This window comes from Haliaeetus leucocephalus, unplaced genomic scaffold (assembly GCF_000737465.1).
Source record: "Haliaeetus leucocephalus isolate CR32 unplaced genomic scaffold, Haliaeetus_leucocephalus-4.0 Scaffold217, whole genome shotgun sequence".
Lineage (NCBI taxonomy): Eukaryota > Metazoa > Chordata > Aves > Accipitriformes > Accipitridae > Haliaeetus > Haliaeetus leucocephalus.
The window spans coordinates 8975852-8991834 of record NW_010972653.1 but is presented as its reverse complement, the minus strand read 5'-3'; the positions used below and the strand labels follow the sequence as shown (position 1 = coordinate 8991834).

General features: G+C 38.1%; 1 protein-coding gene across 3 annotated transcripts in view; it reads right to left on the bottom strand.

The window, feature by feature from the left end:
* Positions 1–5855: 5855 nt before the first annotated feature.
* TSSC1 (tumor suppressing subtransferable candidate 1) overlaps positions 5856–15983 on the bottom strand; it is a 97999-nt gene continuing 87871 nt past the window's right edge. For 2 of the 3 annotated variants that reach the window (XM_010566715.1, XM_010566717.1), the window contains one exon: positions 8126–9943. In XM_010566715.1, coding sequence (XP_010565017.1) covers positions 9769–9943 — 175 coding nt within the window. In that variant the 3' untranslated portion in view covers positions 8126–9768. Of the gene's footprint in view, positions 5931–8125; positions 9944–15983 lie in introns of those variants that run through there. The other variant, XM_010566716.1, reaches the window with a different exon arrangement.

Sequence of the window (15983 nt, the reverse complement as noted above, 5' to 3'; positions counted from 1 at the left end):
GAGAGAAACATATTTCTTCCTGTGCAAGTGTAGGTCTGTTCTTTACCACATGGTGAAAGGACCTATCCCATAGCTCTTCAGCCATGGCTGACCAGAAAACAGTTCATATGCAGGCCAAGTTATGTCATACGATAGTCGGTATATCCATCCTGATATAAACCATCCGGGGTAACACATATCTCTAGCAGCAGCCTACATTCCTGGCTCACCATAGAATAAACCTGCCCATTTTTATCTTACACAGATGAGGACTCTTGGGAAAGCTGCTCTCTCAGCAACCCTTTGTCATCTATGGCATACTGCCCAGCTATGGTTAGGACTTCTGAGAAAGCTGATGCGTTGTGAGAAAAGGCTGTCTGAAAGTCTGCGGGGAAAAGCCACACACGATAAACATAAAATTGCAAACAGAGATAATACTGTTGTGGTGGGAAACATTAGCAGCTCAAGGATTCAATAGGGAAAAGATACCAAAATGCAAAGGTATAAAATCCTAATGGGATAAATGGAGCTAGAAGATGGCAGCTCTACAACTCGGTTCTAAGCTGCACAGAGGACAACGCTTCCCCAGTCTACCGACACCTTCCTGGCCAGCAAAATTCACTTCAGGTGTCTCACCAGACATGGGGAATACACTAGTGCTAGGACCCAGTAGCCTGTTAAATTTTTGCCTGTATCCTGCCTGCAGTCTCTTTGCACATTTCAAAAGATACCTGAACTAACACAGACACAAACCACTGTCTTTTCCTACATACCCTCCCCTGCTTTCAGCTCTCAGGTTATTATAAATGTCTTGTTCATGACAACAGGAAGATATTTGTCTGCAACACACTTGCTCCCTAGCTCTGCTTGCTTGGCATTCCCATTCTCTACTGACCACAGCCAGTCATCACAACACTGTAACCTGCTCACCTTCCTGTTTTACAGCACCCTTTACATTCAGTACTCTTTCTAGGACAATCCACCCAAAACATCATTGTTTTTCAGCTATGTGGGACAGTTACAGCAGACAAATGATAAACTCGTAGGGACAAATTTGTTTTTAAAAGTTTCATATAACACTCTTCAGTGGTGCATGGGTCCTCCCTTCACTGCAAGGACAGAACTGATTCTGATCACCACTCCAGAAAAATTCACAAAACCCAGAAGTGAAATGTTCATAAAACTTGTCATCTTAAAATAATTTACTACGAACAAGTGTACAGAACAACGCCCTCCCAACTGAACAGTAAAGTGGTTTTCAAACACTAAGTAGTAAAACTTTCATTATCCTTCCCAGCAGACATTATCCCACAATGCATAAACCAGAACTGACTCAGCCTCTGTCATGGGCAATACCAGAAGAGCTCAAGGTACTTACTCTCCAATTCTGATGAGTCTTAAGTCAGCTCATAAGGCTGTCATACAGGCATGGCAGCAAAATTAAGTTGCTCTTATTCCAGGTTCCACAATGTCTTTCCTGTGATAGAAATCCTTGAGACGAAGCTCCCAATCCAAAATTGCACCCTCCTGTGGTTATCGGAGAAACTAAATTGAGCACAGCTGACTGAAATTATTCTGATTCAATTATTTCATGAACACTTCAACTAACCACATTTATCAGCCTCCTAAACTCATAAATCATAGCAATCTCTGTTGGGAAATTTGAAATTGATGTGGCCCCGCCTGAATCAGAGAAGGCAGTAGGCATCTGACAGCCTTGAGGAGCAGCCTTGTGTGAGTTGATTGGAATTTCTAGCAGTATTAATCTTAATAACCTCAGGTAGCTTCCTCCCCGCAGCCTATGTCTTTCTGTGCAAGCAGTGAGGGAGGGAGCACTGCAACAATTACTCCCTCATTCTCTCCAGCTGACTCTGTTTTCTGATGAATATGAACACGTCAGTCATGCTCAGCCTTCATCCGTAGCTCTTCTCAGCCCTCAGCAATGACCAGTCCAAAACCTGTAGAATTTAAATTGTGATTTGAGCCTTGAGGTATAGGACACAGGAATAGAAACCAGAATACCTCCCAATTCAGCAGCATGAAGACTTAAAACCAAAAGCAGCTTTTCCTTCTGTCTTGCAAGAATTGCCTGTGAACTGCAACAGAAAATTGTACAGCATTTATCCAAATCATTCAAACAAAAGATTGAAGATATTCAAATAGTATTAACACTGAAAACAGATGATTAAAACACAGATCAGAAATATGCATCTATCTAGGAAACCAAATCCAAGTAACCGTCACTCACAACTGACAGGATGGCCAGAACAGTTGTTGAAGCTCTCTGGTACTTGCTTGGCAAAGGATTAAACAGCTCCCATTGTGATGAAGCTTTCATTTGTGCTTTTTCTAATAGACTTTCCACTAATAATAATATATTTACAAGGTTTCTCCCATTTTACCCAGGTTGACTTATAGAAAAAAAGCGCAACAGCGTCAAAGTATCTATGGCTCCATCTACCAACGAGCTGCTATCAGCAGACATGTATGCACCCAAGGCTAACTCTTTTGTAGTTGCAAATAAACATGTTACACAGCCACTCTCCCGACAATAAGGAAACATTCTTAATTTTAAGAAGATGCTTTCCTGTTTGTGCTGGTACATCATTATCCTGAGTAGCATAATCCTTTTTTTAGAAGCAGTTTTAGATAGGTAACTTCTGCTCAAAATATTGATATGTGTATACTGAGAAATGGCTGGAAGTACTCAAATGAGTGTTTTACCCCACAAACTACATGCTGGGAAACAGATCATTCTTGTCCACAGTCTCTGCAAAATCAACTTCCAGGTATTTTCCCCATCCCCTACTTTCCAGGCATAGAGTCAAAAAGATGGTTCGTTACTTTCTTTAGCAGAAACTCTTTCCCCATGATGAAAAACTAAGAGAATATGTGAGGGGTTTTTTCTTCATGTGTATTTGAAGACAAGTTAAATTTACCATTATATACCACATTCTACCCAAGAGAAATCATGTTAGATTAGAATGTTTGGATTCTAATTCTGGCTATTCTGTGTAACACAATGGACAATCCACACTTTGTTGCATGGATGCGGTCACATAATTTCTGATATTTGTTAGCATTTTGACTGGTGTTTATAAAAAAAAATCTAATTAAAAAAACCCACATAAAACATTCATAACTTGGCTAAAATTTCCTCACATTTCCTTATCCAACTCCATGCACTGCTGTTCCACGTAGCTCCAAATATCAATACCATTTCTACTATTTTCCAGTCTGTCTTGACTTCTCAGTCCTCTGCAAATTTTTAGAAACTGGCAGTGGTTCAGAGAATTTGTCTGCCAAGTATTTTACCGCCCCAGGATTCAGCTCATCTAGACTTGCCGATTAGTATGTGGTATCTTTGGGTTTTCCAAGGTTTCCCATACTCTTCTAAATTCATTCTGTTTAAAAGCTTTTCCATAGTTCCTTCTGCCAAAATCCTGAACTTGGGACAGCATCAGAATAAATGGACAATTTGCTGAGAAGGTACATTAGAGGTCTTCCCTGCTCAGCCCAGCTGCTTGGCAGCTGTTGCTATAGCTCCAGGGCAACAGCAACCCACATATTTGCCATGCGTCTCCACACTGGGAACTTGGCTCCTGGATTTAGTAAGACTCATTCATCTCTTTCTCCCCAAAGCCATCTTCTGTGCTGGAGCACTAAAACCGCTTTATGAAGTTGGGGCTGCTGTAGCATCAAAACAGGGGGGATTTTCTCAAGAACGGCTCAAAATTCTTTTGCTGTAAGGCAAGTCAGTGTGGAAGGGAGGATGCGCCTCAGATACTTTATTAATCACATCTAATATCTTGACTTGTTCTCACTAGGACACTCCCCTAAAGTCATAAACAGGGGGATAAGCAGTGTCTATCAAAGACATGCTTTTGCAGATCTAGTTAGTGTGACTCAAGAAACAGCCCACTTGGAATTTTCTTCCTACCTCTCAGAACACTGCGCAGGTTGATTATCCAATCTGCTAACTTTGCACTGAAATGGACTACAACTCCTCACACGTGCAGTTGCAACCTGATCACTGAAAAGAATAATGACCAGCTAAAAATCCTAACCCCTTAAAACCTACAAGTTTGGACTAATAACTTATGCATCAACAAGAACATGACAGCAACTATTCTGCATGAACCACCTCCAATATCAGAACTAAAATGCTGCAATATAAAATAGGAATTCTCTAGCACTTAAATCAGTTAACACGGGGAGATTAACATGGAAGAATTTTAAGGACCTTTAACATCACAGCCAAAACAAGCGAATAAACAGTCTTTTTTTTTTTAACTCCTTACCCCTCTATCTTTTTCTTTACTTCATTTACTGCCAATTTCTTCCATCTTTCCTATTTCTGTTTTCCAAACTGATCTTTCCCTGATCTTGTCTTTTTCAATTCATTTTTCACTCTGTATTTGCCAGTCTTCCTTTTACTTTTTCTTCTCCTTTGTCTTTTTCTCCAAATCTCTGTGTGTCATTTTCTTCTCACTTCGCTAGCTCCTCACTGACCAGAGTGGCAGGTGGAATGAGGAGAAGCAATGTGCAAATTGTTCTGGAGGGTATCCATGGCTTCACAGCCTCAGAATGGCATTCATACCACAGGCACCACAACAAAGTTTTAAGCACTTTCTTCATATCCCCTAGAAAAAGCAAAAAACCCCTTGATGTCCTCTGTGAAGCCAAATGGCAGCTCTATAGCACTATGAGCTTGTATCCAAATACTGACTGATCTTAGCAATTATCATTACCTACTTCTCACTGCTTCAGTTATGTCAAAGGCATATCTACCTCATGGTGTCTTACCATGTCAGATAATACTGTTGAAGGCTATCTTAAACAAGATGCAGAATTTCAGTCTCAAATACTGTAAGATTTGGGAATTCCAAATGAAGAGGCAAATACAGAATTAATGCTTTCTGCTGTAAGTTGGAAAATACATTGGTCAGGCAGCTTAACTTTTTCTTTACAAAGCACTGTTTTCAACTAATACTAGTGTTGATCATAATCCAGATCATATGGCTTCTTAGTTCCACTCACCTTTGTGAAATGAAAAGATCTGAAGTAAGGCGAATTGGTCTAGAGCAAACGTATTGGATGGCATGGGTAGACTTGACAAGTTCTTCATTAATTCTAATGTTGATAAGCAGTTTTTTAACGTCATGGGCTTCAGTACAGGTCAGGCTAATTTTAGCGCTGATATCACAGGCAAAGTCCAAGTCATTACTGAGAGGTTTTATTTTTTGGTGTTTGGTGGTGGTTTTCAGTTTTGTGGGTTTTTTTTCCTTTTCTTTTCCTTTTTTTTTTTTTTTTAATTTGAAGTTAGCACCATTTTTAGTTCAAGTGAAACAGATTGTTATTTCAAGCTTCTCATTAAATGGCCAAGATTTGTATTGACTTTGGTCAGTTTCATTTAGATCATGCTCAAAACCTTTTAAAAAATATTATAAATTCCTTTCTCCTTCAATAATTCACTTTCTGTGAAATAAAAATACGTTGTCTCAAGCATTTTTGTAATTTCATACCAGACACACATATTAAATAGGTGACAAAGAAAAGATTTTCAGCATGAAATCTGGAATAAAACAAGTTTTTAGATGGCAACATTGAAAACGTGACATTTTTAAGGAATACCATAACTCACTTCTTAAAAACCAAGACCTATTAAAGCTTCTTACCTGGACACAGTATGCAAAGAAAGAAAAAAATCATTAAGAGGTGTTTGTTTTAAAATAACAATTATATGCTTACCAATGCTGATATGTGACTGTATAAACAGCATTCTCTATAAGACACTGAAACAACCCAGTGCTGCGAGATCAGTTAGACCATGATTTGAATTTCCGAAGCGATGATGGACTCCTTGCTGTACAGAAATCTGCTTGCCTCCACAGTCTTACTGCCAAGAAGTGTTTTGCAACAAGATAGTTTCCAGAAATAATACTAGGATTCTGTAAGAAATTCATCTGAGACATAAGTGTTTTCTGAAATCCCCTAAAACACAACTCACGACCAAAGTAAACAGTTCTGAGATAGAAACATGCAGGAGCAACGTGCTGTCTCAGCACTACAGACAAAGCTTTAGAAAGTTATTTTTTTTATCTTCTATTTTCTACCTTTACTGGCAAATAGCACATGTCCAGGGAGGTAAAGACAGGACAAGCACACAGGGATTCTCTGCCAGTACTCTTTGTAGTGTCCAGTGATTCATGGTTTAAAAGGATTTTCTAAGCCAGAGATGATGCCTTTATATTTAGCAGCCTTTAATGGATTCATCTTTCAAGTACTGGTTCAGTTTCTTTCAAGTCATGTAAACTTTAATGAGATTTTTTTTTGTTTCTTTGGGTGTTGGTTTGTGGGTTTTTTTGCGGAGGGAAGGGAGTGTTAAAGAGGAGTGCCATAGCTCACCTTCATGCCTGTTGAGACCACCTTATTTTGTATGCTTTGAGCCACCACATGCAGATTCCATTTAATAACCTCTAGTTCTGGTATCAGGAGAGAGACAGTGAACAATCAACTCCCTATGCATGCTCTCCCTCTGCCACTTGTGATTCTATGGACTTTTATCATTCCCTCTCAACCATCTGCCTTTCAGTCTATTTAGTTACCCCCATACAGGTGTTGCATGCTATTCATCATTCCTGTCACCACCCTCCTCTAAAATCTTTCCCAGTTTTACTACGTTGGGTTTGAGATGGAAGAAACCAGAACAGTATTCAAGATGCACTTACACCTTAGATTTATAAATATATATTATTTAATGGATTAACAATTCTTTATTTTCTTCTCTATTTGCTTTCTAGTAATTTCCAACATTTTAATTAAAATTTTAACCTCTATTAAGCTGACGCTTTTAAAGATCTATGAAAACCCTAAGATCTTACTTCCAAGTAATAGCCATATATCGGTGGTCCCCAGTAGTTATGTAAAACATCTGTTTTCTCCCATATCTGTTACTTCACATTTCCTGCACAATGTCATCCACCATTTTATCACCCAGCCACCCTGTGAGGTAAGGCCCTTCCATAATTCTTCAGTCATCTTTACTACTCTGAACAGTATCTGCAAACTATGCCATATTTCTATGCAGCCCTTTTTCCAAAAAGGTCAATGAATATACTGTGAAGCACCGGTCCAGGCATAGATCCTTACAAGACTTCATTGGTAATTTCTTTTTACCATGAAATGTGATGATTTATTCCTGCTTCCTATTTCCTATCTTTTAATCAGTTATTTAACCATCTTTGAACCCCTCCTCTTATCCTATAGCAGCTTGCTTTCTCTAACAGACTGGGATAAAACCTTGTCAAAAGCCTTCCTTTTCTGAAGGTCATTTCCATATCACTGCCAGTGCTGTACATGTAGCTCAGATCCCACTTTACAGACAGCTGAAAATGATTAAAACTTGACCCTTCCTGCTCTCTTGATTCTACTGTAATGTGTTTCATTCAAATTTGACCTGCTACTCCCTTCCTTCCCAGTGTTCATCCCCTCTCTTCTTCCCTATTAAGTGATATACACATTCAACAAAATGAAAACAAAAGAAAACATTTCTTATTTGTTTACAGAGCTTTCCAGCTTGTGTTAGCTTACAATATTAAAGGAAATACAGCCACATAAAAATTAGTCTGAAATCTGTCCTGCATTTATTACATGTTAAAAATCAAATCCCACATACTGTTACGTAATTTCCCGTCACCTTCACAATGCAAGACATATACATTAACAGACAATAAAGTTTCATTAGACCTTTATTGCTAATATGAAGAAAGTTTTAAAGAGTTTTGCTGCATACTAAAGATACACTGCAGGTTTGGGTTGGTGGGGGTTTTGCAGGGGGGGAAGTGGCAGGGGGGTAGAACCTGACAAGGTTTGCGTCTGAAGATTGAAAGCTCCACATATAAAGCTGCAGCCCAACCAAGGATTTTGATATTCAGATGACGGAGGCGCTACTGTTTTGGAAATATAATTTTTCTTATGGTATATAGGTGAATAGCTCATGCCTAATTACAGATTGAGACAATCTGAAATAGTACAAGTTTAAAACCTTAACGCAGAAAATCAGACCATCAGAATTTCCAATGAAGCATTCATTTTGGAGCAGACAGGCAGCATTGTAACACAAATATAAACAATAGTACAGATGATTTAATTGGATTACTTCACTCCTATGAATTCTTCCAAACAAGCTCTTTAAGAAAGCCAGAAATAGAACCCAACTCATCTTTTCTGGATGTTTTGGCCTATAGCAGTCAGTGATGCTCTCAAAGCATGTTCTCACAGAAGCAGCTGTGTATACACAACAAATCACATCTGGACATGTTTCAATCCAAGAGTGGGTAAGGACAAGCAGAGGTGAGCAGCAGGCTGTCCCTCAACACTAACACCAACAGTTGCCATAGCAACAAGAGAAATCACAAAAGAGGCTGGTATTGATTTTTCCATCCCATGTTCATTGCCATTTCTTCAGAGCAGTCTTACACAATGCTACCACAACCAACACTGTCGCACATACCCAGGTTCTGAAGTTAATGGGAAATAATAGGGATGAAAAGGCAACAGGGAATAATTACTGCTGCAGTTAGTCTGAGTACACAAAGAACAAGCAACAGAATTTTCATCTTAATGCAAGCTATGTAAGGGGAAAGGGGGGTTGTCAGCACGTACAGGCATGTTTCGCCATGCCTTCCATCGACATTTCAAGTTTTCTGTGCATTCTCCTACAGGGCAACATCTGTCTGTTCTCAGCATTTGTTAACAAGACAGTCACCAATGCCTAGGTCAGGTATTGCAAACAGTAGGATATAGCAAAGGATATTTTGTGCTTAGCTGAAAGCCTGCTACATCATGTCAACGTACTGCAGAATGGCACAGAGCCAAAAGGATAAGAAGGAGAGACTACTCACAAATATAAAGAGATTTTTCAGGTTAACAACAGCATAGCTCCAGAGTCCCTCAAAATATACTACAGCACAACTAAGTTCTATAAACATGGAATAATACATTCCATGAGTATATAAGAGATTTTGGTAAAGACTAATATTGTTTCCAATAATAACGCATAGCTCAAAATTGCATTTAGTTTGCAAATTACAGGATGGTACTTTGTTAATGCTACCACAAGGCTTAAATGAAAAAATGTATTTTGAAGGTTTCACCTTCACAATTAACATCTCTTCTTAGGATACACAAGATGGGAGAAGAAGTGTTTAAAATATTAGACTGAATTAAGAAAGCCTTTTAAGACCATTCCCAACTGTATTCATAAACATTGAATAATGACCAGAATAGTTAGCAGAATGTGGCCCTAGCCAAGAGCAGAAGGCTGCTTATATCAGAAAGATAAAATATTATTCTTGTATACAAGCAGATCACTTCTGCTACGTGCACCCTACATTGTCCCAGTTTTATATTAGCATAACACCACCTCTGTAATCCACTATATTTGCATAAAGCTGAAGTAATAAAGTAATAGTATGGGAAGTACCCAATATCTCCAGAAACTTTATAATTCACAAAGTGATTAGCCCCTCAAGCAAACAAAAAAAAAATTAAAAAAAAAAAAGAAAAGAAAAGAAAATCATCTAACTAGTACAGCCTTCAGAAAATGCAACAGTTCTTCAAGGCAAATACAAAAGGCAGACTGAAAGTGTCTATATTAGTACGGATATTCTTAACAAAAACTTAACATTTATACTTAATAAAAATAGATTCTCAAAAAAAAAAACCCTAAACAATACCTACCAATTGTGTACATCAAGATAACAACTCCACCATAATCCAAACAAATTATAACAGTATGTGATATTTAAGGGCTCTGGGAACCCTGTTAATAACAAGTCTCCCATCATAACTTAAAGAGGCAAATAGCCACGGGTCTGCTGAGGACCATTCAACTGCATATACGCTGTCTTCGTGTTCTTCATAGGTAGCTATTACACTGTCCTGAAGGGGCTCTTTAATCCTAAAATTAAAAAAAAAAAAAAAAAAAGAAAAAAAAGAAAATCGTAAGCATCTGTGAACACACTTGATTTAAAAGGCAATATTAAGTGTCACTAACATCTAGATACACAACTTCCCATTTGAAGTATAAGAACGCAGTAGTAGGCTCTAAGGAAATATTTTATACCAGATGTCTGCATGTACCTATGTTTTAGATAACACAGCAGAGTCAAGTCAATGTTAAAGACCCCATTTGGAGGGACAAAGTACCTCTTATTCTCAACTTGAGTGCATTTCCCAGTCTCTCAGCACCTACGCTAAGCATCTCTGTCTCTAAAGCAAGTTAAACTACAGTGTATGATCTAAATGCACTTAAACACACATTTTTATTAATATCTTTTCTCTCGCCATGCTCCATCCCTTCCTTTGCCCCTTTGTTAACTGAATTCTTAAAATAATATATAATCTTATTAGAGGTGTGTAGATAGGTAAGCAGTTGCAGTCCTTAACGTCACAGTCTTTCCTGTGCTGCCATCCTGGACCCATTCTCTCTGGAGTAATGGAAGGGAGATGGAGGCACCACTCTGAACACTTCAATTTTAGTCTCCCATTCTTAGAGTTATAACACCACCAGATTCTCATCTATTATTGTATACCTCACCTTTCACTGCAACACCCAAGCTCCTGGTCACCTACATCATGAGAGACAGATTCTTTTTTGCATTGCAAATATTTAAGGACAGACTCAGGCAATTCTCTGAAGTCCAAACCACCCAAGAGTCACTGATCGTGCTCTGCTAGCTGAGAACAGCCCTTCTTCCCTTCACTCACAGAGCCAGTCCCTCCTCTCAGAACACAACCACAGCACATTATTCTGTAGCTACAGGGTAGGTGAGTTTTCAGAGGATGACCTTACAGCTCCTTCACCCACAGGGGATCACCTCTGTCTGACAGGAATCAGTCAGAAGCATCCCCCTGCCTCCCAGAAACAGCCTTGTATTACAGCTGCAATCCTCCTAACAGAAAGCAAAGCCAAAGAGCCTTGTGAATGCCACTCAATCATTTAAACAGATGCTGCTACTACAGAAATGAAGTGTTGTTATTGGCAGTCTTTGCCCTTTACTGCTGCTCTCTGAAAGCACGTGTCTCTACGATCACAAAGCGTATATGGTATCACATTTGAATCGCTTGCAGGATATCGCTGCTCCACCTAGCCAGCCTAGCCAGCTGTGAATCTAACATCGCAATTAAAGTTCAATTGAATTTAATGAATAAACCAAAAGCAGTCTGATACTTCAGAACAGCTTCAGATGCTTAGTTTCAAGGACTTTTATCATTTAGTTATGCTACATTTAAGGTCAACTAACAAAAAAAGGTCACAGCACAAACAACACGCAGCCCCTGGTTAATTGCAAAGAGCAGGCTTGTTTTGCAGTTCTCCTGAATATGTACTTTGATACAAACCATCTAACACCAGAGAGCTAATAAACACACACACACACAGACACTTCATCTCCTGCAATGTGTTTTTCTAACTTCCTGCTAACTGACATGCCTGGTTAAGTGAAAGTTGGTCATGTCCCCAGACAGCAATGTGCTTCGTGCGGTGCTCACCCACTTACCCACAACTCCATTATTCTGAAGGTTTCAGATGTCTCTCCGGATAAGCAGGGGAGTAATGCACGGTGCACATGGCTGTCAGGGGACACGACCGACTTTCAGTTAACCAGGAGTCTCACTTAACCAGAGGTTGGATAAACAAGAACAAATAAGCTTCTAGATTATACTATTTTCTGTATGCTCAGAGTTGTTCCAGTGTTTCTTTTAAATAACACAGTTCATCTAATTTAATTTAGAGAAGTCATAGGGGAATGAGTGTTCAGGAAAGAAGCCTGTAGATGAACTTCTGTTTGGCATTTCCATTTATAACTACAATTTTTAACTGTCTTTTATTTTTGTCTATACACTGAACTTCTTGGGTATGAAAGTAATTTTGTGCCATCCCAGAAAAAGAAAGCATACTACTCCATGTGGTTCTTCAGGCCACATGAGTTCAGTTTTCAGTGGTTTGTGGGGGGTTTTAGGTTTTGGCTTTTTTTAATAGCGCAGATATGTGAAAATATTATGTATAGACTACTTGAACATAAGAATAGCATAGCCTTGAGACAGTTACTGAGAATCTGAGAAAATCCTTATGGAAGTGATCACTTCATGTAAAAGAGCTAGAAACTATACAAGATAATCAGGATGGGAAAAAAGTCATGTCAGAATGACATGTGTCTCAGGAATAATACAGAAGATCCAAAAGAAAATGTTTGTAGAGAATGCTTATGGTACTATGAATGAAAACAGATTAGCCTTTAGATTACGTAATGGGTAATGAGCCCCAAAGGATTCTGCTACTGGAATAAAGAGCAGAATTTATTTCATGAATGTGAAAGACTGTTCCAAATAATTAAAAACACCAAAGGAGCAAGCTTGTTTGTGGTGGGTTTTTTTCCCCTCACAACAGGAATCTCTTGGAGACAGACCACCTTACCCCATCCTAATAAACTTCCAAGAAAACACCTCAGATTTGTCTGCATTTTGGCTATGTGCGTGAATTTTTTGGTAATCCACAGAAAGCTGAGAATACTATTTTTGAATCTATATGAATCTAGAATACTTAGAATTGTTCAGAGTCCCACAACAACCTATTTACTTTCAACAAGATTTTACACAGCTTTTACACATTTTTAAAGAATCAGCTCAGACTCTCCTACCTCCCCAGATATTTAATATAGTTTGGTTAATGCAAGAACTTATAGACTTGACAGCTATGACACTGACATTTATTTAAACAAGGTAACAAAAACTTTTAAAAATATATATATGTGTACATACATATACACACATATATAAACAGAGCCTACAAAAAAAAGATTATTTTGGTCACAGCACATACTAGTGGAACATGTACAAAACAACTTGTATTTATCTTAAGATGTTTCTTCTATTTAGATATTTTAATTATACTTCTGTTTTTATCAGTTGCTACAATTTTATTTCTCCTTAACATACAGTAAGTAATTTCAGAACCTAATATGTCATAGCACTGACAAGTGTATTTTTTCTAATACTCTATTCATAATGTAGTAATGATTAAAAGAATACTGTGCTATACTGCTATACTTTCATGTGCATTATTCTTATCTCAGAAACTTCCCATTTCATAGTTACCAACTCCTGATGACAATGCCCAGGTTACCTGCCTTCTTACATTAGATGCATAACACAGGACACAGAAGAGGAAAGCATTCAAAATGGACTGGATACTGGGCTAGTCAGCAGATCTTTGGCAGGTTTTGGAACAGGGAGGAGAGTTCAGGACCTTAAATTTCTTCCCAGGTAGAGAAGTTAAGAAACAGGAAGAGTAGCTGTACAGAGGTGGATATGAAGTAAACTTTATTCTATGCTACTTTAATAAGTATAATTCAGGTTGTTGCCAAAACACAGAAATTTCTCTTTTGACATAAAAGCTGCAGGTTATGGGTGTAAAAATGTAGTTGCTATGCTATAGCTAGTTTAGTGTACCACAGGTGCAGGTTCTTGGCCTGTTGGTCCCTGATAGAGCAGTCTGACTAGACTATATTTGATAAGCACACTTGGTAATCACTTGTTATGCCTGGCAAGCTTAGTAAGATATTTTCTTTCTAGTCCTAAATCTCCCTCCCCCTTAAAAAGTTACTTTAGTTTCTCATTTTCCTGTACTATTTTAAGGACTTTTTCTGGCCAGATTAAAATACCTTTTTCTCTCCTTATATATGTTTTGCATTGCACCAACTGACAAGGCATCAAACTCTTATGTCATCAAGAACTCATAGTAAGAAACGTGTAATCTCTACCTACATCCTGCATAAATTTAAGACCTGTGCCACACAGAGCTGAAACTGGACCGCTTTCTCTCTTTAGTGTTATTCACATAGCATGACCCCTACCAGCCTCTCCTATGAAAGGAGAAGAGCTTTCATTTTACTAGATAACTTTGAGGTTAATTGTGTTACAGACTTGAGAGAGAAGCCTGTTAAGCCTTGGATAATTGTTTTCATGTAGAGAGCTGTTATTTCCAATTACTTCTCATGCTAACAACCACTTAAGTTTTCAGTGCTTGCGATTCTGTATTGTCACCACAATGTTCAATAAAATATGTTTTTCAGAGTCACCAAAAATCATTAATTCCTTATCACAGTCAAAATTAAATCCTCTTTAATCTAAAAATTACTATGAAATAGATGTGATTCAACAGAGCAGCAACATGTACTGCAGCATCCAATATGAATCCTGAAAAGCATGTCATTAGATTCCAGAATAAGCCCTGTGGATGCCCTTTCCCTTTAACTGCAGGAGAAAACTTAGCAACTGTAAGGTTTTGTTTCTGGTAAGCCTAGACAACACATTACTTCCTCTTTCACTCTCTTATACTGGAACACAATTTTTATATATAATAATTGGCCATTCGTATTATTGTAACCATTATCTTCCCCCCCCCCCCAAAAAAAACCAAAACAAACCCAAACCAATAGCCTTCTGAACTGCTTCTACAGGAAATGCTATCTTTAAAAACAGGAAATTCATATTTTAATACAACATGTTTCATAGTTGTCCTAATACACAAAATGAATTAAAGAGGGTATATCTCCTGATAAGGGTTAAAGAAAGAAATAGTATGGAAAAAAACACACATTTTTAAAGCAAAATAGTCTAAGAATTGGAAAGTGCTGCTGCACTAGATTTGGCCCAGCTTCTTACATATCCAACCAAGTCCTGAATACTGGCATTCCCCAAGACAGGAACTATTTAAGCTGTTTTAATTAATTGAGTCTCTTCATGGATTCCATAGCATAATCCCATGACTTCTAGATTTCTCCGAGACATAAATACCACAAGCAAAATATCATCAAGATTAAAATTGGCAGCTGTATGAAAATACCCTGAAAGCCTGCCTTATCATGAACGTTTGGCAAATACTTTTTAAAGTATCAATGCTGACAATTCATTCTCCTGAAGTCACTGGTGTGTATACAAAGGTGTTATGTTAGATCACACAGTTTGTATGTATTATCATGAAACCACATCATTTACTATTCAAAAGGCTCCAAACTACGTTTCTATCACAAAAGGTAGAAAACACCACACCTCCTTTAGACGGAATTTTGAAGGAATCTCTTTCTACAGAGAGGCCACCCACCATTTTCTCTCTGGTCCATTCTGATTGCAAAATAGGTTCCTACACTTAAAATCTCATTAAAAACTTCACTATCTCAATGAGATACTCTGTACTGGAAGGACCAATCCTTTACATGTCTCAGCTTTAAATGCAAAATGGTGAGAAGTGCTTGTGTTAGATTTTGTTCTGTTTGTATCAAAGGACAGTGTGGCTAACATCTATGGTGAAAAAGATGGAAACATCACACTTCAGAAACACACTACAAATGTATTTCTTAATGTGAATTTCTGGTACCCTTTTCAACAGATAACAAAGATAAGGATAAGCTTAGAACATATTGTCAAAAAATGTAGCATAAGGGAGAATGCAGCCTACTGACCTTAGTAATCAGTTCTGCCAATGAAAACACAGCAGATATCTTAAGCCTGTAAACCACAAAGAGAGCTACGGGATCTGGTAGCTCATTCTGCAAAATTAAAGTTTAAGGACGGCTTCCTTTTCAGGACTGATGTATAAGTTCAAAATGCTATTGACCATATAAATCTTTTCATTGGTATGGATACAGAAAAGGCTTTTTCTCTTAAAAAGCAAGTCCTCCATTATCCATTCAGTCTAGTCACGAAGTTCTGGCCATAGAAGTCATGAAGAATGAAAACACTGCTGTACATGCAGAATGTACCTTGTTGGTGCTTCTAAGGGAGCGAATGGCCTTCCCACGTTGTGTATCATCAGTATACCAAACACAGACCTACAGAGTTTAAAATTCAAACCTATAAGGCAAATAAATTGTATCAGCTTTGTGTGGCAAGGTTTTGGTAGAGGGGGGGGTTACACGGGTGGCTTCTGTGAGAAGCTG